Source organism: Nerophis ophidion, linkage group LG14, assembly GCF_033978795.1.
Source record: "Nerophis ophidion isolate RoL-2023_Sa linkage group LG14, RoL_Noph_v1.0, whole genome shotgun sequence".
Lineage (NCBI taxonomy): Eukaryota > Metazoa > Chordata > Actinopteri > Syngnathiformes > Syngnathidae > Nerophis > Nerophis ophidion.
In genome coordinates, this window is record NC_084624.1 from 28,863,782 (window position 1) to 28,888,142 (window position 24,361).

At 39.6% G+C, this 24,361-nt stretch overlaps 1 protein-coding gene across 4 annotated transcripts in view; it reads right to left on the reverse strand.

The window, feature by feature from the left end:
- LOC133568414 (laminin subunit alpha-3-like) overlaps positions 1 to 24,361 on the reverse strand; it is a 183,812-nt gene that overhangs the window by 92,115 nt on the left and 67,336 nt on the right. For all 4 annotated transcript variants that reach the window (XM_061920318.1, XM_061920317.1, XM_061920319.1 and 1 more), the window contains 13 exons: positions 24,233 to 24,323; positions 22,924 to 23,055; positions 19,292 to 19,342; positions 19,125 to 19,172; positions 18,792 to 18,926; positions 18,206 to 18,340; positions 12,324 to 12,458; positions 12,200 to 12,252; positions 7,935 to 8,034; positions 5,489 to 5,541; positions 1,202 to 1,307; positions 1,032 to 1,131; positions 792 to 948 (listed from right to left, as the gene is read on the reverse strand). In XM_061920318.1, the coding sequence (XP_061776302.1) occupies positions 792 to 948; positions 1,032 to 1,131; positions 1,202 to 1,307; positions 5,489 to 5,541; positions 7,935 to 8,034; positions 12,200 to 12,252; positions 12,324 to 12,458; positions 18,206 to 18,340; positions 18,792 to 18,926; positions 19,125 to 19,172; positions 19,292 to 19,342; positions 22,924 to 23,055; positions 24,233 to 24,323 (1,296 nt within the window). The remainder of the gene's footprint in view (positions 1 to 791; positions 949 to 1,031; positions 1,132 to 1,201; positions 1,308 to 5,488; positions 5,542 to 7,934; positions 8,035 to 12,199; positions 12,253 to 12,323; positions 12,459 to 18,205; positions 18,341 to 18,791; positions 18,927 to 19,124; positions 19,173 to 19,291; positions 19,343 to 22,923; positions 23,056 to 24,232; positions 24,324 to 24,361) is intronic.

The window sequence follows — 24,361 nt, forward strand, 5'->3', positions numbered from 1 at the left end:
ATTTATATTATTTGTATTATTTGTACACAATAATTAATACGAACAGTGATGTATACTAGAATATAATAACTGTTATAATAACTAATATATACAATATATACTACTATTGTACTACATACATTATATTATACTTGTATAATGTAATATTTTAAATGTATTGTGAAGGAATCATTTGTCACAAGGTATTACTCGATATTATACAGAACTTCAGAAGTACAGCAGGGAAGGGATCCATATGGCCCCATTCCATTTTACAATGCAGTCTGCTGATAATGTTGGAAAGCGCCACCTTACATACTTTGCCACAAAAACACATTTAAAAATATTCAACACTATGCTGCCGTCTGGCAGCTAGAGTTGATAGTGCAACCCCGCCAATTGGTCACGTTTTATGTGTCAAGTAAACCACAACAAATGGGGCCATATTAATCCCCTATTAGAGGAGAGCCAACATATGAGGAAATATGGAATATCACCATAATATTTAGTCAACCAAAATATATAATTGTCCTTTTACTGACACAAAAGCGCAATACATGGAGGACAAACTGAAGGAATTCAATGTAATTAACTTTAGTCATACTTAATAATTTGTAATGCAAATACAATTACAAAATAAGTCACATGTTCTAAAATGTTGCTGTTTTTTTAATACATGTGATTGGCCTCACTATTTTTTGCTAATCTCCCTTTAGATTAATCTGAATAAAGGTTGCATACAGTATTGAATCAAACAATTTAAAAAGACTGAATAATAACACAAATAGTTGATGTTGATAATGCACACTCACCTGTGCAGGGGACAGTACAGCATAACCCCTCCAGCTGAATCCCGGAAACTCTTGGGGGTCGTGACCGAAGCGCACGGGTCTAGAATTTGGAGTGGTCCCATCCTCCACCTCAAACTTGAACTGATGCAAGGTGGGGAAATAATACCCTGGTGCTGGGCTGAAAGGAACAATATTTTGTTTTCATAAACGAGCATCCAGCATCACATTTAAGACCTATTAGGGGGGAAAAAAAAGTCCTACTTTGTGCATCTAGAGCCAACTATATTACTGCGACAATGACACTGGCCTGAAGTCTCGTCACAAGTCGTGTTGATGGCGCCACCTATGTCACACTCACAACCTAGGAGAGAGGGGGTAAAATTATGAGTACTTTTAATCAATAACAGGTACGAATGTTACCTTAGACTCACCTTGACAGCCAAAATAGTTCTTTTTTTGGAGCAGGAAATATCCATTGTTGCAGGAGTCGCACACATGCCCATCTACATGAGGCTTACAATGGCACTGGCCGCCCCTCTGCATAGATGCAAAATAAATATAACATACTGTAAATACTAAATCCTCTACATCAGGGGTGCCCACACTTTTTCTGCAGGCGAGCTACTTTTCAATTGACCAACTCGAGGGGATCTACCTCATTTATATATATCATTTATATTTATTTATTTATGAAAGAGACATTTTTGTAAACAAGTTAAATGTGTTTAATGATAATACAAGCATGTGTAACACATATAGATGTCTTTCTTTCACGAAGACAAGAATATAAGTTGGTGTATTACCTGATTCTGATGACTTGCATTGATTGGAATCAGACAGTAACGATGGAGGAGAAAAAAAGTTGTCCTTTCTGTACAATACCACATGAAAGTGGTTGGTTTTTGGCATCTAATTCATCCAGCTTCCATACACTTTACAAGAAAAACATTGGCGGCAAATTCCATAGCTTGCTTGATTGACATTCACGGCACCCGAGGGTCTTGTGAGATGACGCTGGCTGCTGCCAGTTCATTATTATGAAAAAATGACAAAGAGGAAGGCGAGAAACACTTTTTATTTCAACAGACTTTCGCGCCGTCCCTTCCGTCAAAACTCTAAAGGCCGACTGCACATTTCCTATCTTCACAATAAAAGCCCTGCTTCATGCTGCCTGCGCTAACAAAATAAGAGTCTCGGAAAGCTGGCATGCACAAGTGATGTGCACGCCAGCTTTCTGAGGGATCGCTTGTGCACGCCAGTTTTCCGAGACTCTGTATTTAGTTAGCGCAGGCAGCATGAAGCAGGGCTTTTATTGTGAAGATAGGAAATGTGCAGTCGGCCTTTAGAGTTTTGACGGAAGGTACGGCGCGAGAGTCTGTTGAAATAAAAAGTATTTCTCGCCTTCCTCTCGGTCATTTTTAATAATAATGATCTTGCAGCAGCCAGCGTCATCTCACAAGACCCTCCGGTACCGTGAATGTCATCTAAGTGACGTCTTGGTGAAGATTGATGATCACTAATTTTTCGGTCTATTTTTTTTAAAAGCCTGGCTGGAGATCGACTGACACACCCCCCGCGGTCGACTGGTAGCTCGCGATCGACGTAATGGGCACCAACAGCAAAGAGGGACTGTGCATTAATTGGAAGCAGACTACAATTAGAGAGGGGCTGTTAATGCTAAAATGGGTTTTATATTATTGATTGAAATTAATTTGGACTGCCATTTATGACATATTACACAACATAGCAGCAACAAAAGAAGTATTATCGTAGCGGTGGACAGGAAACTGCTTAGTCAGCATTGTATCGTAAACAACAGTATAGCAAGTATAACGCGTGACTCACGCAAACATTTTAAAGCGCATGCAGAGGTAGATATTTAAAGCAGCTGGATGCTAACCACCTAAGACACTTCAGATGCATCTATCGCCATCTTGTGGAGTTAATAAAACTATGTTAGTATGTAGGGTTGTATGGTATACCGGTACTAGTACAGCACCGCGATACTAAGGAATCATTTTCGGTACTATACCACCACTAAAAATCACCGATTTTAACGGGCATGACAGCGCATCCTCATCACGTCGTGACATTGCTGGTTTTATGAGCAGAAGAGCATGTTCGGCAGCGCTCAATCACGTAGTACCTATAAGCAGACACAGTGTGTGGATGCATTCTGGCTTGAAAACTAACGACAAAGGTGAAGCTATTACAATGTAACGACCTCAGGAAGAGGCACTTTAAGACATGGCCACTAGCTAGCAAGTGGCTAACGTCCATCTGCAGTCGGCAGTGTTTTAGCTACTTCTAAATCACTAATCATTGCCTCCATGGCGACAAATAAAGTAAGTTTCTTACAAGTGTCATCCCTGCAGGACGAGGAATAGCTAAACATGCTTCACTACACACTGTAGGAGGATACAATAGCTTACCGACAACACAATGTAAACAAACGCCATGGGTGGATCTTCACCTAACATCCACTCTAATGTTAAATTGATCACACAAAATGATTGATTCTATGACCGAAATAAACTGACTTCATTCATTCACTACCATTTCACTCATACCAAGTACAGGAGTGTATCTACTCGATACTACCATGATTACATCGATAATTTTTAGCATCACACATTTTTTTTTCCAATTTGAAATATGTTTATAAACTCAGGAAATACGTCCCTGGACACACGAGGACTTTAATTATGACCATTGCATGATCCTGTAACTACTTGGTATCGAAACGATACCCAAATTTGTGGTATCATCCAAAAATAATGTAAAGCATCCAAACAACAGAAGAATAAGTGATTATTACATTTTAACATAAATCTAGATAGAGAAAGTAAGCAGACATTAACAGTAAATGTACAAGTAGATTTGTTGCGATCTGCTACTTTGCTCACCACATGTTATTGTTTATACTTCCAGTTGTTGTATCACTCCGTCGTTCTACCTTCTTACTTCCTGTTTAGTCAGTCACCATGGTTGCTCATTGATCCCACCTGCTAATCACGGTTTCTGCACACCTGTCACTTTTGATTACTTCCCTATTTAAGCCTGTCCCTTTTCATTATTCTTTCTGGGTTCATGATTTGCTTTTCACGCAACGAGTTACGCCTGCAATACTTTCATGTATGTATATTCTCGCTAAGCTTTTCACGCTAACCATTGTTCATTCCAGTTCTCATGCTGAAGGTTTTGTTTTCTCTTTTGTGCCTACGGGTCAGTTTAGTTTGCATTTTGTATCACCTAGTTCTCATACCAGCGTATTTGATTTCCTTTTATTAGCACCAGTGTTTTGTTTCATAGATCCTTTTCGTTAAATAAATTGTTTATATCTTACCTTTGCTGTGTTCAATTTTGACGCATCCTCGAGGGAATCGAACCCGGTAGCACGATGCCACACAGGCGTAACAAGATTATTAATTTGTTTTCTACCACTTGTTCTTAATAATTTTGACAAAATAATACAATGCTATCCCAAAAGGGAATAAGCGGTAGAAAATGGATGGATGGATAATACAATGGAAAAAAACACAATATGTTACTGCATATGTCAGCAGCTAAATTAGGAGCCTTTGTTTACTTACTTAATACTAAAAAAAGTTGTCTCGAATGTTCACTATTTTATTTAAGGACAAGATTGCAATAAGAAACCTGTTTTATTTTGAAATGCTGACTCTCCCTCTCGTTTCAGATCACTTGCTCTTCCTCCTGTATCACCGGTCTAATGTCTTTCCTGATTGCCTGAATGTACCCACCTGTGTCACCCTCCCTCATGTGTATAAATGTCTCATCCTCCTTCTGTCCTGTGCCAGAGTGTCTTCTATCTTCTTGTGCGTACCTCCAGCGTTCCTTTGTCACAGTCTTGTCTACAGCCATTGCCACGTTTTTTTGTGTACTCTTTGATCCACGGGAGATTCTTGGTTTGTAAAGTTTTTGTCAGATAAGATTAGCTTCCTAGCATTGCCTCTGTTGGAGTGCTTTTTTTGTACTTGGTATATTTTGTTCTTAGCACCTTTTTCCCCTCCATAGCAGGAGTGTTTTGAGTTATTAACATTTTTGTTAGTTTAGAAGTCAGGTTAGATCTGTTTTGTTAGCCTGTTTTGTTTCTTCTGCTTTGGACCCCTTCCCTTTTCAGAATAAATATCCGTTTCTGAAAATCCTGCATCTGTGTTCAGAGTCCTGTTCTGGTGGTGACAGTACACTCTGGCCAGTATGAACACAGCAGGATCGGAGCAGTAGGAACTCTCAGGAGGAGAGGGTGACAGTCTTGGGCCAGGTAATTCAGGGGATCGCCTGAACCCAGGAAAGCTTCAGGACCGCTGTTACCACCCAGCTGGGCCAACTCGCGGAACAGGTGCAACTTCTTCTCACCCAAATGACCAGGCCTGGTCCTGCACCCCCTCTGCCTGAGCCGCAGTCACCAGGACTCAGATACTCCCCACCATTCATAGTGGAGTTGGAGCCCGATTGGCCCCTCTTGAACGCTTTACGGGCGAACCCGGACAATGCAAGAAATTCATCATGAACTGTGAGATGCATTTTGAGCTCTTGTTCCACGCATTTCCCACCGATCGATTTTTCAAACCAGTGTAGTTATTTGCTTTGGTAAACACGCACTTGACGTCTATAGGAGAGTTAGCTGAATGGAGGCGTTAATTGGAGAATTTACAGTATGTACATTTGAAAAGAATGTTTACTAACTATAGTACCTTCTCACACTCCCCAACACCACTGAGCGTCCCTTTGACATTGCACCTGCATACTGGAATGAAAGACAGGAAAAGGCAAAGGTTATGAGATATGCTGGCGTGTGTGCTGAATAGACTGTGATTACAGGACATATACTGTACTGTAGTCACTTTCACGGGTGAAGAGCAAAAGCACAAACGTTTCTCCTGGAGCTTTAAAGCCAACCGAGTGAAATAAAAGCCTCCCTATAAATGTCTGGCAACGGGCAAACAGAGGCATTCTTGGGTTATTAAAATGTTCCTTTTACTGTAGAGGTCACATTCTTGCGAGAGAGCAGCTCTGTAACAGGAGAAAGGTATCAGAACAAAGAAAGGGCTCAGAATGCACACTGTACCTCTCACGCAATCCATAAGAGTCATTCGAACCCAAAGATTTGCTTCAGGCCCATAAAGAAGCAAACGCCATTGCATGTGCAAGTAAAGTTTGTTTTCAGTGTGCTGCAGCACTTTAAAGCAAATTACCGTATTTTTTGGGACTATACGGTACACCTAAAATCTTTTATTTTCTCAAAACTCGACAGTGCGCTTTATAACATTTACGGTCCATAATATCATCAAAAGGTTCAGAGAATCTGGACAAATCACTCCACGTAAGCGGCATGGCCGGAAACCAACATTGAATGACCGTGACCTTCGATCCCTCAGACGGCACTGTATCAAAAACCGACATCAATCTCTGAGGGATATTACCACATGGGCTCAGGAACACTTCAGAAAACCACTGTCACTAAATACAGTTGGTCGCTACATCTGTAAGTTCAAGTTAAAGCTCTACTATGCAAAGCAAAAGCCATTTATCAACAACATCCAGAAACGCCGCCGGCTTCTCTGGGCCCGAGATCATCTAAGATGGACTGATGCTAAGTGGAAAAGTGTTCTGTGGTCTGACGAGTCCACATTTCACATTGTTTTTGGAAATATTCAACATCGTGTCATCTGGACCAAAGGGAAGCGAACCATCCAGACTGTTATCGACGCAAAGTTCAAAAGCCAGCATCTGTGATGGTATGGGGGTGCATTAGTGCCCAAGGCATGGGTAACTTACACATCTGTGAATGCACCATTAATACTGAATGGTACATACAGGTTTTGGAACAACATATGCTGCCATCTAAGCGCCGTCTTTTTCATGGATGCCCCAGCTTATTCCAGCAAGACAATGCCAAGCCACATTCAGCATGTGTTACAACAGCGTGGCTTCGTAAAAAAAGAGTGCGGGTACTTTCCTGGCCTGCCTGCAGTCCTGACATGTCTCCCATCGTAAATGTATGGCGCATTATGAAGCGTAAAATATGACAGCGGAGAACCCGGACTGTTGAAAGACTGAAGCTCTACATAAAACAAGAATGACAAAGAATTCCACTTTCAAAGCTTCAACAATTAGTTTCCCCAGTTCCCAAACATTTATTGAGTGTTGTTTAAAGAAAAGGTGATGTAACACAGTGGTGAACATGCCCTTTCCCAACTACTTTGGCACGTGTTGCAGCCATGAAATTCTAAGTTAATTATTATGAGTTTGAACATCAAATATCTTGTCTTTGTAGTGCATTCAATTGAATATAGGTTGAAAAGGATTTGCAAATCATTGTATTCCGTTTATATTTACAAACGTACACCTAACACAATTTCCCAACTCATATGGAAATGGGGTTTGTATAAGGATTAGCCGCATGATCTTGTCACACTATAACCTATGCATTTGACAAGTAAATGTATATTTTACCTACACTGTAAGAAAAAAAAATCTGTTGATTTTGCAGTCCAAAAAATGGCAGAATTTTACTATAAAATTTACAGTAAAATGGTCACACTCTATTTTACTGCCAGTTTTTTTTCTTAAAAAATATGGTTGCTGTTTTCACAGTGTGTTACTGTAAATGTAAAAATGGTAACGGTAGGATTCTGAAGACCAAGCTGTTTTTAAAAAAAATACATTGTCATGTTTACAGTGTACAATTTGATGGATAACTTGCTTTGAAATCATAAGGCTAAGTAGATATTTACGTATGTTTTTACCCCATAAATGTTTCGAATGTATGATAATATAATATATTTTGCATTATTAGATAGAAGTTTAAAATATACAATTGCGACTTCTCCAGGGTGTACCCCGCCTACCGCCCGAATGCAGCTGAGATATGCTCCAGCGATCCCCCCCGCCACCCAGAAAGGGACAAGCGGTAGAAAATGGATGGATGGATGGATATATATAATTGCATACAGTACATGTCTTTTTTTCCCTGTCAAAATTTTAAAAAGAAAGAAAGATAAACTACTTTATTAATGCATAGTATTTCCAGGCTTTCACAAGGCTTTTCAAAATGATGTGGCGGGCCAGATATGGCCCACGGGCCTTGAATTTAACACCTCTGAGCTAGATGATTCAGAACATGAAGTCCAACGTTACCATCACAGCCATGTGTGTTGTCAGCTTCCAGGTTCCAGTAGAGAGGTTTACATCTGTCACATAAGGCTCCCTCTGTATTGGGACGGCACCGGCAGGAGCCCTGAAACAAAGTGTGATCGGATTCAAATTTTTTAAAAATATATATACTTTAATGGCTGAAATCAAGCAGGTTGATTTCAAACATTCATTAGAGTGTTTACCTCATATTCTTGTTTTTTTACTTTCTTTTTGTTTTTTAGAATGACAGGAAGTGTCGTTTCCTTTATTTTGATTACGCTTTACATTTCAAGAAGGAAAACCACATTTCCTGTTTTAATCAACCCTCTGGATCCCGTTTTAGCAACACAGCTGCATTATCGGTTACCACCGTGCAAATACAAAGTCAAGCAGTATATATACACAGATAGACAGGCAACATTCATATATATATACATACATATATATATATATACATACACATACATACACATACATATATATATATATATATATATATATATATATATATATATATATATATATATATATATATATATATATATATATATATATAAGTACAATAAGTACAATACAGGCAACATTCTTATATATATATATATATATATATATATATATATATATATATATATATATATATATAGGTGTGGGAAAAATCACAAGACTACTTCGTCTCTACAGATCTGTTTCATGAGGGGTTCCCTCAATCATCAGGAGATTTTAATGGAAGCATTCACATACAATGGTTTGTATAGGGCACAGAGTGGGTGGGTACAGGCAGGCGTAGGGGCGTGCTGATTGGCTCATGTTTTACCTAGGAGGTGTTTCCGTCTGTGGCGGCATGTTGAAATGATTTCACTGCGCTTGTTGAGGGATGATAGATCTGGATGATATATAATAAACAGTTTCTCTTTTAAGCATAGGTTGCATCTTTTATTACTACTGTTGTAAGGTGTGCTGGATGCAAGAATTTGCCATGTTATTGAATATTCAACATTATTGTCTTTGAGGTTCCAAATGTGTTTGCTGAGTTCTGTAGAATTCCGCAAAGTCTGGTTTCTAAAGGAGCCGTTGTGATTATTCCATCTTGTTTTGCACGCTCCTTCGGTTAATCCTACGTACGTGTCGGATGTGTTAATGTCCTTGCGTGTTACCTTTGCTTGGTAAACGACTGATGTCTGTAAGCAACCTCCGTTGAGAGGGCATTCAGGTTTCTTGCGACAGTTACATTCCTTATTGGTTTCAGAGTCGTTTAGTCTGGGGGTGGGCAGTCCTTTTGCAATTGCTTTGTTGTGGTTTGAAATGATTTGTTGTATGTTATTCATACAGCTGGAGCTCAATTTAATGTTCTTGTTGAATATTTTTCTTGCCTTTGGGGAAGTGTTTGTCGATCAGAGTGAGGAACTTGTGGCCGATATTGGTTGAGAGGTTTTTGCTGAATGGCGGATTGTACCAGATGATGTTGTTTTGTTTTCTGCTCTTTTTTGGTTGGTTTCCTGGAGTGGGTTCATAGGTGAGGGTGAAGTTGTGTCCGCTTTCATCAAGTGCTTTCTGGTACGGGGGGGTTGCTTGGTCGAATTCATTTCGAATTCATTTCGACCAAGCAACCCCCCGTACCAGAAAGCACTTAATGAAAGCGGATACAACTTCCTCACTCTGATCGACAAACACTTCCCCAAAGGCAACACCCTAAGAAAAATATTCAACAAGAACAACATTAAATTTAGCTACAGCTGTATGAATAACATACAACAAATCATTTCAAACCACAACAAAGCAATTGCAAAAGGACTGCCCACCCCCAGACTAAACGACTCTGAAACCAATAAGGAATGTAACTGTCGCAAGAAACCTGATTGCCTTCTCAACGGAGGGTGCTTACAGACATCAGTCGTTTACCAAGCAAAGGTAACACGCAAGGACATTAACACATCCGACACGTACGTAGGATTAACCGAAGGAGCGTTCAAAACAAGATGGAATAATCACAATGCCTCCTTTAGAAACCAGACTTTGTGGAATTCTACATAACTCAGCAAACACATTTGGAACCTCAAAGACAATAATGTTGAATATTCAATAACATGGCAAATTCTTGCATCCAGCACACCTTACAACAGTGGTAATAAAAGATGCAACCTATGCTTAAAAGAGAAACTGTTTATTATATATCATCCAGATCTATCATCCCTCAACAAGCGCAGTGAAATCATTTCAACATGCCGCCACAGACGGAAACACCTCCTAGGTAACACATGAGCCAATCAGCACGCCCCTACGCCTGCCTGTACCCACCCACTCTGTGCCCTATATAAACCATTGTATGTGAATGCTTCCATTAAAATCTCCTGATGATTGAGGGAACCCCTCATGAAACAGTTCTGTAGAGACAAAGTAGTCTTGTGTTTTTTCCCACACCTACATATTGTGCTCTACCACGGTATCGAGCACTATTCTCTGGATAATCCAATCAAGACACATATATATATATATATATATATATATATATGAATGTTGGCTGTCTATCTGTGTTGGCCCTGCGATGAGGTGGCAACTTGTCCAGGGTGTAATTCGGCTTCCGCCCGAATGCAGCTGGGATAGGCTCCAGCGACCCCCCGCAGCCCCGAACGGGACAAGCGGTAGTAAAATGGATGGATGGATATATTAATTGTAAATCTGTGCAAGAATTGAAGCGTAGGAATAGGTCGTTTTTTTATGTACTGACCAAAATCAGTCGATACCACCGCCAAGGGTGATGGGTCAAATGCAGAGATTAATTTCGCCACACCTAGTGTGTGTGTGACAGTCATGGGTACTTTAACTTAACTATTTGATATCGATTCATGTAAAATCAAACTGTACCATATTTTCATACCACGTCCGGTTGCAGACTAGGCACCAGATCAAACACTAGCCCTCATGCAGCACTCAGAACAGACTCAGTCAAACTTCCTCTCAATAATATTGCAATTATCTATGACAACAAAGCAAGTATACCTGATTGACAATGTTCATGAGTTCCACACCTCCAAATTTGATAACCAAAACTACAAATTAGATGCACTTTACAATCAAACAGCTGGTGTGTAACAAGTACAATACTTACACTATAAACTCTTTGTAGTACTCAACATAAGACAAGACTGGCCCAATCATCTTAAGGGCAAAGACTACTTCCTGGCTAGGCAACACACCGTAGCTTATTCACTACTGCAATCTTTTTGTTTTGCCATCTAACGTCTTGGAGTTGCAACTGCATGCAAAGTCTACTATATAAAACTAGCAAATGAGACTCAGAAATGTGAGGAAGCAAGATATAACAACTGTTATCATAATCAGAGTTAAATGTAAAATCTTTAAAAAAAAAAAAATCACTAATCAATTACCATTTATTAACACATGAACACACCAAAAAGTTTCAGAAAATTGGCACGCAACTGTTCAAATGTGACAAAAATTACCATCTTTATTATGCTTGGTGAACAGCAAATTTTAGTTCATTGTGTAAAAATATATTGTAAACATTCATTAAAAAATATGAGAAATGTTAAAAATAAATATATTTGATCATTTCTTTTAAGCCCCCCGCAACCCCAAAGGGAATAAGCGGTAGAAAATGGATGGATGGATGGATGGATATTATGTTTGTAATAATTAATATATACAATTATTAAAACATATTCAATGTATTAATAATAATCCATCCATTTTCTACTGCTTCTACATTTTGGGGTTGCATTGGGTGCTGGAGCCTATCTCAGCTGCATTTGGGCAGAAGGAGGGATACACCCTGGACAAGTCGCCACCTCATCGCAGGGCCAACACAGATAGACAGACAACATTCACACTCACATTCACAATAATATAATAATAAAATAAAATTGAATGGATAATTTTTGCTATTTTATTTTATTTCTAATGATGGTAAAACAAGTTAATATACCATACTTTCTTGATTATGGATTGAATTATCATAATTATTTTTTTTTGCTGAAAGGCTAGGATAAACCCCTAGGGTCCACTGCCTTATAGCGAGGTATTTGCTGCATGTTGACCTAACTTTAGGTTACCAAATATGGTTCCTTGCCCACTGAAAGTACTATGTCTTGCTTACTTGTTCTGATGTCATTCATATACTGCTCACATTCACTAGAGTGCATATCTGCATGTATTTGTTGATAGTTATGATATGTATTGATGTATTAACCAGCATTTTGGTTATCCATTCAATTCTTTTTTGAAATTTTGGAGCCTCAGGGGAGACATACCGTGTGAGGATCCATGCTCTCCGTCCCATGCGGATTACACTGACCGATGGAAACTGGGGGCACAAATATCATCATTACAATACTAATGAGACTCAGACAGCAAAACAATAACATTACAAGTTACCTGAGCATGCAGGGAAGCTCAGTCCAGAAGCACAGCGGTCACACTGCTGGCCCACCACCCCAGGAACACATGGACACTGACCTGATACTGTGTTGCATGCTGTGCCGTACGAGCCTTCAAGGGAACATTGGCAGGCTGGACAAAATAATTGTGCAAAGGTCAGGCAGTTGAAGATACAGTGTAAAGACTGACTCTTAACTTGAATATCACAGGAATTCCCATCCACTATTCTCAGGAAATCCAAGCCCGTAAAAGGAAGATAATACCGGAGTTTGTGGGTTGACTGAAGAAGGATGTGTGCGTCACGGAGGAGGCCATAAAAAGACATACAGTATGAGAAGTGGAACCAATAAAAACCAGTCGCAAATAACAAACATCACTGTGAAAAATAGGGGGACAAAATAAGTGAATTTACGCATGAACCTTGATGTGCTCAATGTTGCTCTAAGTCAGGGGTTGGCAACCCGCGGCTCCGGAGCCGCATGCGGCTCTTTGATCACTCTGATGTGGCTCAGCTGCATACTTGCCGACCCCCCCTATTTTTCCGGGAGGTTTCCGGATTTCAATGCCTCTCCCTGAAATCTCCCGAGGATAATATTCTCAGATTTCCATCCAGACAACAATGTTGAAGGCTAACGTGATGGCATGCCGTGATGACAATAACGATAACGCTCACTAGAACATGCTGTCGCGTGCACCTTTATATCATGTTAACTGAGAGCCGGCCGATCACATGTAGTGTGCGGCTGCCGTTACCACGCTCAAGTGACTGCAAGGCATACTTGCTCAACAGCCATACAGGTTACACTGAGGGTTGTGATATAAACAACTTTAACACTCTTACTAATATGCACCACACTGTGAACCCACACCAAACAAGAATGACAAACACATTTTGGGAGAACATCCACACTGTAACACAACATAAACACAACATAACAAATACACAGAATCCCATGCATCCCTACTCTTCTGGGCTACATTATACACCCAGCTATCACCAACCCCCCCCCCCCCCCCCCCCCCGTCCCCCGTCCCCTCTGTGCGTCAGTTGAGGTGGGCAGTGTTGGGGGGGGCGGGGTGTATAATGTAGCCCGGAAAAGTTAGGGATGCATGAGATTCTGGGTATTTGTTCTGTTGTGTTTATGTTGTATTACGGTGCAGATGTTATCCCGAAATGTGTTTGTCATTCTTGTTTGGTGTGGGTTCACAGTGTGGCGCATATTAGTAAGAGTGATAAAGTTGTTTATTCGGCCACCCTCAGTGTGACCTGTATGGCTAATGAACAAATATGCCTATTAGTCACTTACGTGTGCCTGCAGAAGCCACATATAATATGTAAATGGGCTGACAAGCTGTGTGTTACAATTGTAGAGGGTGTTAAGCGCACTGTCATCACAGAACCCACTTATTATTGTTGTTTGGGTGAAAATCAGCAGACATTCGAGAGAACAGTTGCCCTGAAATTTGGGAGTCTCCCGGATAAATTGGGATGGTTGGCAATTTTGATGTTGTCAAGCGGCATTCAATTAAAACTTGCGGGTTGCACTAATAATAAAATTTTATATAAAAGGTGCAGGCCGCGTGTCTGAGACCCCTGGTTTATACATAGCACAAAGCAAAAAAAAAAAACTTTGTACGCTGTGTTATTTAATTTTAAATTTCAAAAGAGTTTTGTGGCTCCCATTGTTTTCTTTATTTTGTGAAACGGGTCAAAATGGCTCTTTGAGTGGTAAAGGTTGCTGACCCCTGCTCTAAATCAATATTATAGAGATTCAAGGTTATCTTACACACGAGTACAACTGTTGTTTCCATTCACTCTTGGCTTGAGGGGCTGCTAGGCACCTTTTATTGCATCAACTCAAGATACTCCTGTTTAACGGCTGTTATATACTGTTTAAGGGCTGTTATATACACTATTGTATACACAGTACCAGGGGTCCTAAATTAAATTTATCTACAGACAACTGTTGCCAGGGTAGGGATAGATGATATGGTAAAAAAAATTGGATATACAGTACAGGTCAAAAGTTTGGACACATCTTTTCATTCAATGGGTTTTCTTTATTTTAATGACTATTTACATTGTAGATTGTCACTGAAGGCATCAAGACTATGAATGAACACATGAGGAGTTATGTACTTAACAATATAAGGTGAAATAACTGAAAAAATGTTTTATATTCTAGTTTTTTCAAAATAGCCACCCTTCGCTTTACTGTTTTGCACACTCTTGGCATTCTCTCGATGAGGTTCAAGAGGTTGTCACCTGAAATGGTTTTCATTTCGCAGGTGTGCTTGAAGCTCATACCAATGCTGATACTTCAAATTTTCAAGATTATTTGTAGATTACATTTTTGATCACAATCATAATCAGACTAAAACACAGGGTGGCGGTGTAACAATACCAAATACATATTTAAATCATTTTGTACTATTGGCTCAAATTCAAATCATTTGATTTCTGCACATAAAGCCATAATATGTCCAGGGATGTATTTTTTGAGTTTATAAACAATAATTAAAACAACAATAAAATTTTGGGATTAAAACAATATGGATGTAACCACTGCAGTATCGACCATATATTAATACTATTCTTGGTATCGTTACTGTCGATATGTGTATCAATCCACCAACCTATGTTTACATTCAAGAGCTCTAGCTTGGGGTTATCATATCCTCCCATGGCGCAGAACCGTGTAGAGAGAGAGTATGGCCAACTCGGTTTCAAAATGAGTAGCAACCATAGCACCCTGTAGTCACGTCAGGGGCTTTTGACTAATCAGAGAGAGTATGGCCAGAGGATCTCCTAAAAGATTGGTCAAAAGTCCCTCACGTGACTACAGGGCGCCATGTTGGCTACTAACTCTGTGTCATCAAAATTGTCACAATATACTGATAGTATTAAAACGATATAACGATAGTATTAAAAGCTCTATCAAATATTTTGACTCGGGGGCCACATTGAGAGAAAAAAATGTGTCTGGGGTGCCAAGGTGTATGTGTGTATAAATTATAAATACACATTTAGCGGTAAAAATCAGCTATACAGTATGTGTGTTTAGGTCCCTTTTTGAGGAACACTAATACCAAAAGTCACAATGTCCGATAGAGTACTAAAAAAGTTATGACAGACCACTCTGTCCTCGCTCCTCTTTTACTTCTCAGACCAGCTCCTTGATAGTTGTGTATCTTTTACAATCAAGCAAAACACAACAAAACTGTAACAAACAGCAAAATATGAATGCAAAGTGTAATAAACACTGACAATATATTATCATGTAAAAATATGTTTCCGTATCTGTTTCTGACACACATTTCGGGCCAGCTACCCTGAAAACAAACCACGCCCACTCTGCTTTGTTCCTCTTCTGAGCTGATTAGATTAGATTAGATAGTACTTTATTTATTCCGTCAGGAGAGTTCCTTCAGGAAAATTAAAATTTTCAGCACAATCCCATTCAAATTTTGACAAACATTACAGGGAGACAGAACAGGATCGCTGACGGGTCTGCCGGCTACCAGCGCCCCTTACAAAAAAGATGAAATACAGGTAAACAAGGAGGGGGAATAGAAGATTAAAACAAAATTTAAAAAATCGGTCTTAGCCTGGGCCCTGGAGAGGAGGTGCAGACTGAGGCCAAGGGAAAAAACAACAACTCATAGCCATAGTACACATCCCTCTTACATGTGTGTAAGAGGGAAACATCAAACATCAAAGAACACAGAGGACATTAAAGACATTAAAGCAGCAGATACAACCAGACACTTCTACATACTAGCTATGAATAAAAAGTAAAAGAAACATATCCACTGTGGTGGCCTCTGGGGTGTTCCACGCCATCGTCCGCTGGGGTGGAGGGAGCATGGCCAGAGACAGAAGCAGACCCAACAAAGCAACCAAGACAGCCGACTCCATTTTCGGCCTGTGTCCAGTCCGCATGGATGAGCGAGGATACGTCCAAGGTGACTGAGGTGTCCGACACCTGCTCACCCAGCCAAGACACCGCGAAGCCTCTCCGTCCCAGCGCTCAGTGCTAGCTCCGCAGCCCTGTCCCCTCATCCGCACCTCCTCCAGTCCCTCCAAACTCTGCAGTCCGGTCCCCTCATCCGCATCTCCTCCAATCCCTCCAAACTCTGCAGTCCTGTCCCCTCACCCGCATCTCCGCCAGTCCCTCCAAACCGACTCCGGTGTGGCAGACACCCAGCAGCTGGTCTCCATGGCCAAAAGGCTCCCGGGAGGCAGATCCAGAAGTCCACAAAAAAAAAAAAAAAAAAAAAAGCACCACAGAGGTCACGAAAGTGGCACCCCTTGTCACACAGTCCCAAAGGGTCCCGGACACACACAGGTGTGACGTACATTGCCGTAATAACTCCTATACCACTCAAAAGCGCAGATTTTAACCATTGACATACTTCTATAGTTCAAGATAGGGCTGGCCAATATGGCCTTTTATTAATATCTCAATATTTTTAGGCCATTTCACGATACATGACATATATCTCGATATTTTGCCTTAGCCTTTAATTAACACTTGATGCATATAATAACAGCAGTATGAGTATTCTATGTGTCTACATTAAAACATTCTTGTTCATACTGCATTAATATATGCTCATTGTAAACTTTCATGCAGAGAGGGAAATCACAACTAAGTTAATTTACCAAAACTGTATTTACTAAACAGTGGCAAAAACATTCATGTTTTTTCCAAAACAGAAAGTGCAAAATTGTAAGACACATTTTAAAACAAGCTATAAGTGCACTTTTGTGAATGATGTCACAAAGATGACTTATCAAAACAACACTGAATTAAAGTGAACTTTTTGTACAGAACACAACTACAATAGTTTAAAACAAATAAAGTGCACTTTTGTGCATGATGTGTCAAATAAAAATGAGCTGCATAATAGGAAATCAAATATGTCCTTTGCTATGTGGTAGATTCCTGCGGACGTTATTTCTATCTGTTGTTGACTATTTGCTTCATATTGTGTTGATGTGGAAATAGTTGCTCCAGCATTTTGTTGGTGTGGCACCGAACAAAGATGTTAACATGCACAGTTTCAAGCACTCCTCATTCTCTAGCGGGTGACTTTTCAAATGATGCTACATTAGCAGTGTTGCTACTTTTTGTAGCAACGCTTTTTCCGCATACTTGTTCAACATATCCCCGCTTGAAGACAAATCACCACCAGACGATGGACCCAGTCCTGTTTTTCAGATTCGCACCTTCTTTCTCTCGTATTACCACTCGCACCACTTCGTTAGCGTCACAACTAACGTTACCATGTTGCTACCTGTCTGCTCCGCGGAGCGTGTGACTTTGCACACGAGACGTGTGAAAGAAGGTGCGCTTGTTTTATGTCTCTGTGAGAAGGAGAGACAAGAAAGAATGGGAAACGCATGCAGTGTAATGCCCGCAACTTAAAGCAACTGCGTGAGAATGTGTACTCAAGTATCACGATATAGTCATTTTCTATATCGCACAGAGACAAACCCGCGATATATCGAGTGTATCGATATATATCACCCAGACTTACGGTAATTTAAAAGCCGCACTGCACATCATAATGGTGGCTACAGTTTTGATGTTAAAGGTCTAAAAAAATGTAGTAGAACGTTCGGCGGGCCGGAATGAAAATCATAACTGGCCGCATGTGACCAGATCTGCTCTATCGTCAGGCAAAATATAATTTACATTGTGCAAGCCTACAGTTTCTGTGTCTCAGTAGGTTGATTAGCAAATAGCAATAGAGTTCACATCCCAATAGCCTCTTTTACCTGTGGTATATTAGCCGCTATTCAAGAAAAGATGATCCCTTAAAGGTAATACGATGTGTGGGTGTATGCATACAGGTTATACAGTACTACTCACCAGCACATTCCGGGTAGCCGTAGTAATCTGGTGCGCAGTGGTCACACCCTTGGCCTCCATAATTGGCGTGGCAAATACACTGCCCGCTCGGACTGCAGACATTCTCAGCCACACCAGAGCCATCGCAAAGACATGCTGGATATGAGTACAAACATTTATATATGAGCTGCAATTAAAACTAGACAGCGCTGTGGCAACTGATAAACAATCCACCTAATATCATACTCCATAATTGGAGATTGATTTATATTGACACGTTCCGTCCCTGTTTATGACTACTATAAACATTATGTGTGTTAAAAGGAAATACATGAGCTGATAGTCATAAATTAATACAAGACTCTTGGACGGAGATCAGACTGACTGTAAATTTCTCACAGCGCAATGAGCTCAACAAAACCCCACCGTAGCTTTATGGTATTTACCCGTATCACTACACAATTTGGTACACATTTTAAGGGAACTAATGAGCACGAGTCTGAGCAAGATTGGTTGACAAACATTTCCTCCATAAAGCCAAATGTCTAAACAAATTGTACTCTAACATGTCTTCCAAAGTATTTTGAGAGGGTGCCATATCTCTCACCGTGGCAGTTTGGGAAAGAATGGTAACCTGGGTGACAGCGGTCACATCGCTGACCCTCCACAGAATGACGACAAAGGCAGCGCCCCAAAGCGTCACACACCTCGCGTTCCGTGCCTCTGTAGTCACACACACACTCTACACACACACACACACACACACACACACACACACATACACAGAAGAAAAACATCTATGATGAATCAGTGACACAGTTGACCTTGGACTAGTGATGATGACGCCCTTTTTCAGTTGCACTTTGCACTTTCCGTTTTCGTTGACCATAACTCTCAGATCAGTTTTTACAAGTAAAATATCAGGCCTTGTCACACTCACGCTGACAGCTGACGGAGCCAAAGTAACCCACAGGGCAGCCGGTAGGTACTAGAAGAAAACAAAATTAAGAAATGGATTACATTTGACATTATCATTAATAGTAGAAGTAGGTTACCAGGACCTGGTAGGGTAGGTATCTATAACAGTTGTTTTTGGACTAAACTTACCTGCAATAGGTCCTGCAGGGGTTTTTGTGGTTGTCTGGTATGCTGGATAGCCTATTTACAAAAAATTAACGCAAAGTAAAGAAAAAATGACATAATGTAAGTAGCCTGGAATTTGAAAAAAAGTATTTGCTAATCCAGCATTAAACAAAAACACTGCTATGGGCAGTATTTAGTCCTACAGTCAGTAGTACCTCAACTTAAGGGTAAAGTTTTGAGACAAGAGCAGTCTGTCGGCTAATTATTATGCTTTAAAATTCAGGCAAAAATTTTGACTTAAAAGCATAACACCATTACTTGACGTCGCAAATGACATAGCGAACCAAGTAAGATCCGAGAAAAACATTTTGTCTTACTCGTTAGCATTAGCTAATAGCTAAATATGGGCATAACTTTGATTCCTGATATGTCAGGGTCACATGTTTGTGCGTGGATCATTTCCCCAAGATGCAGACGGAACTCTGGAGGCAGCGTGCAGGTGGGACAATGATTTATTTTCCATAAATCAGTCCATAATACAAAAATGCAGGAAAAATACAAACAAACACAAGAAAAGCGTGCCGATTGCACGGAAAGCTAAGGGAGAAAACTAGCACTGGATAGCTAACATAGAAACAGGACTCAAAGGAGTACTAACGTAACTTGTTGCAGGAGCAAACAAAACAGCCAGACCGAGTGTGGCGAGAGGCAGGAATAAATAGCTCTCTGATTAATGCCCGGGAGCAGATGAGTGTCCTGAACACTAATCAGATGCAGGTGAAAATAATCAGCACCTATGGCAACCAAGAAACACAACTAAAAGAACTAAAGAGTCTTAAACTAAAACAAAACATGATCCGGGCAACGGATCATCATAGTTTTCCAAGCATAGGAGGGAAGTAAGTGTGAAGGACAATGCTTGGATGAAAATGTGGATGATATTCATTGAATTAAAAAGTATCTAGAAGTGTGTTGTTCTTTTTTAAATGTGTGTTACATGTTAAAAATTATGCTTTTTTTGGGCGGGGCGAGTACTTATCAAAATTATTTCAATTGATTTCAAGGAGAGACATTGATTTGAGATACAACTGTTTTGAGTTAAGAGCTCTGTCACAAAACCAATGAAGCTCATAAGTTCAGGTACTACTGTACTGTATCACATATACGAATATCACTATATGCCTCATTAATATGTTTATTAAACAAAGCAAAAAAGATGGGCCATTAATTGGAAGCAGGATAATATGAAGAGAGGCTATTTCTGTAATTCTGTAACTCATTAGCCCTATAACAGCTCATTTTTATAATTTTGATAATGGTTTGGCGTGCATGAGAAAGCTGAAAAGAAAATATAACTCTCTTTGAACACACGTATAAGCAAGTGTAGTGCACAACATAACAACAACAGAAATGTTGTAATAGTGATAAAGTTTTTCTGACCAAGCGACTATACACACAAAAAAATACTGGGTATTTATTTATGGGTTATTTCTTTTTTTCCCCTTTTTTTATGATTGTCACACACACTCGGTGTGGTGAGATTATCCTCTGCATTTGACCCATCACCCTCATCCCCTGGGAGGTGGTGAACAGTGAGCAGCAGCGGTGGCCAATGATCCCAATAATTTCAGGAGTTACCTTTCACATATGTGCGAGAAATATCAGTGTTTGTATAACGCTAGTTATCCTACACCAGCTCCATCATTTCGGCCTAAATGCACCACTTGTTCAGGGGAGTGTCACAAAAAGTGGGCGTGGCCTAAACCAGAATTAAAACCGGAAGTAGGTGTATAACGTATCCATACGCCATTTTGATTTGTAGTACTCTCAAGACAACCACCATATGAGTTGTAGTCCATTCGTCATACTGATTTAGGACTCCTACAGGCAGTGGTTGGTATTGCAAACTTGTAGTTTGCAAGCACCCAACTTCTGCCAGTAGAGGTGGCAAAACTTCTTGACATCCTGACTACAAAAAAGATGGCCGACAGCACCAAAAAACTACAACTGGCAATACTACGTCCTTCTATTGGGGTCAAGCTTGACTTCCATTGGGTGAGTCTTATTCCCAGACAGCATAGCAGCTACATTTTGTATATTTGATTAATTAAGGGGAATAATTTGTTGTTATTTCATTGCTACAAATATATAACTTGCTTGTTTGGAACATTTAATTGCAATCAAACTCAGTTTTAAGGACAAACAATGCTAAATACACCTGTGAGGAGAACCAAAAGTTGAAACTATGAGTGAGGATGATGTGTGGAACATGTAAGTCCTTGGGTGAGTTCCACACAATAACATTGAGTCAAAGTAATGAAATAGTTCACCATCTTTCTCAGTGCCAACCATGCTAAATGGACATTACTTTAAATTGTGACTGTTTGTGACAGCAGTTCAGAATAAATCATAACATTGTCCTATAATTTTTCAAAAAACAATAATCAAAGATTATGTATATGCAATGAAGTGAATTTAGTCTGCAGAAAAAGTTGGTGGATAGTTTAAAAAATTCGATTAGAAGTTTTTACTTCTTCCCGAAGGGATTATAACTCATTATGAGGTTTGGACTACAAGTAAGATGGCGATAAGCTTAAAAAACTACAATTTGCAATACCGACCTCTGCCTGAAAGTGTCATGAATCAACATTACTTTTGGGCTACAAAAACGTAAAAACAACCTATTTATTTGGTAGAGGTAATCCAGCATTGCAATATATATTACCCAGCATTTGGGTTGAATATATAACAAATTTATTAACCCAGCATTGCAGTTAAATTGATCCAGCATTTGGGTTGAATATATAACCAATTACTCGTTGTAGAATTAACCCAGCATTGCAGTTAAAATTACCCAGCATGTGGGTTAAATATATAACCAACTCATGTGGTCGATTTAACCCAGAATTGCAGTTCAAATGAGCCAGCATGTGGGTTGAATATATAACAAATTCATGTGGTAGATTTAACCCAGCATTGCAGTTAAAATGACCCAACATCTGGATTGAATGTATTACCAATTTAATTTACGTGGTAGAATTAATCCAGCATTGCAGTTCAAATGACACAGCATTTGGGTTGAATGCATAACCCATCTTTCTGGGTTAAATAAGAATAGAATGTATATTTATTGTCATTGTACAACAAAATTAACCCAGCAAGATTCTAACTATTGAAACAATTACATTTGGTCCAACGGTTTCCCTGCAGCTGGGTAGAAAAACACCCAAATTGGGTAGTTTTCAACCCAGCCTTTTTAGAGTGTAGGAGACTAGAATTGAATAAATCATTAATTGGAGCAATTACATTATTAAGTGTACATACAGTAGCTGCAAAGCTGCATAAATTATTGTGTGAGTTTAAAAAAAGCAAGATACTCAAAATTTAGGAAACCCCCTCCTTCATAAAAAGAATACTCAGAGCTTATCTTTCCGCATTTGAGACTGTATGGCGATAGAGTAAAACGTTACTTGTCTGTGTTTAAATTGTGCTCAGACATGACTGGACATGATTTTAAACTAAATACAGTCTTTAACTGTGTCTGCTCTGTTGCCTCAAGGCAAAAGAAAAGTGAACATTAAAGGTGAGTGTTTGTAATGCATCACACTTTCAGCTACAGGTCACATGAGAGGTCACATTTACATTCATTCACTTACGAATGCACTGCGGGTAGTAATAGTGTCCTTCAGCGCAGCGCCCACAGTCGTTGCCTGCGTACTGCACTTTGCAGAGGCACCTTCCTGAACCCATTTCGCAGCCGGCAGTAGTGCGCTGGTCACATCTGCAGGCTGGCAACGCACAAAAAGAGAGAACATAAATAACAAAAATACAAGAACCAAAAACTTGCAATTTTAAATAGTGATTAGCATTTTGAATTGTGTTTTTTTATTTAAAAAAATAGAAATACAATACAATAAAAATAAAGAAAAATTAAAACATAAATAAATTAAATACGTACAATAATAAATAAAACATAATATGAAAAATAAATGCTTTTTTTCATATTATTTTTATTTTTTAAATTATGATAATCAAAAAAAGAATACAAATTTGAAAAGAAAAAAACAAACAAAAATTCCAAGAACCTGGGGCAAAATTAAAATACAAACATAAAAGCAAATAAAAAAGATGTACATCTACGGATAGGAAAATGTGTATTTTATATGAACCATGTAATAAAAATATAAATAAAATAAACATATTCAAAATGTAATTTAATTAATTAATATTACACATTAATTTTTAAATTTACTATTATTTTGTATGCTATTCCACATCCATCCATCCATTTCTACCGCTTGTCCCTTTCGGGGTCGCGGGGGGGTGCCGGAGCTTATCTCAGCTGCATTCGGGCGGAAGGCGGGGAACACCCTGGACAAGTCGCCACCCATCGCCGGGCCAACACAGATAGACAGACAACATTAACACTCACGTTCACACATTAGGACCAATTTAATGTTGCCAATCAACCTATCCCCAGGTGCATGTCTTTGGAGGTGGGAAAAAGCTGGAGTATCCGGAAGAAACCCACGCAGTCACGAGGAGAACATGCAAACGCCACACAGAAAGATTCCGAGCCTGGAATTGAACTCAGGACCTTTGTATTGTGAGGCACATGCACTACTAACCCCTGTTCCACCGTGCTATATAAAGTAAAAGGGCTCAGTAAAGCAAACAAATAGTGTAATTACTGTATTCTTTCATGTTGCAGGCAATCAATATTCATTTTATTGTACACAAAGCGAATGAGAAGGAAAGTTTAGCAACATTGTCCGGTTTTATCCCCTTCCACACACACACCTGCTGTGTATCATCAGCAAAGCTTTGGTCCTATTGTTCTTTTATCCAATCATCTCCCTCACTACGGTCGTCATCGCCACCTGTCCTCTCATTTGTTCTGCCCGATTTTACACTGTTCATGAGTGACTGGAAGGCTTTGCGGTGTTATTGTGAAACATGACTCACGTATGCATCCAGTGTGAGACTCGGCGGGCACCCCATATGGTCTGAATAAGCCTTCAGCACATCGCTCACAATTAACTCCGGCAGTGTGGTGCTACAAAAAAACACAAAGAGTGTTAACTCATTGACGGG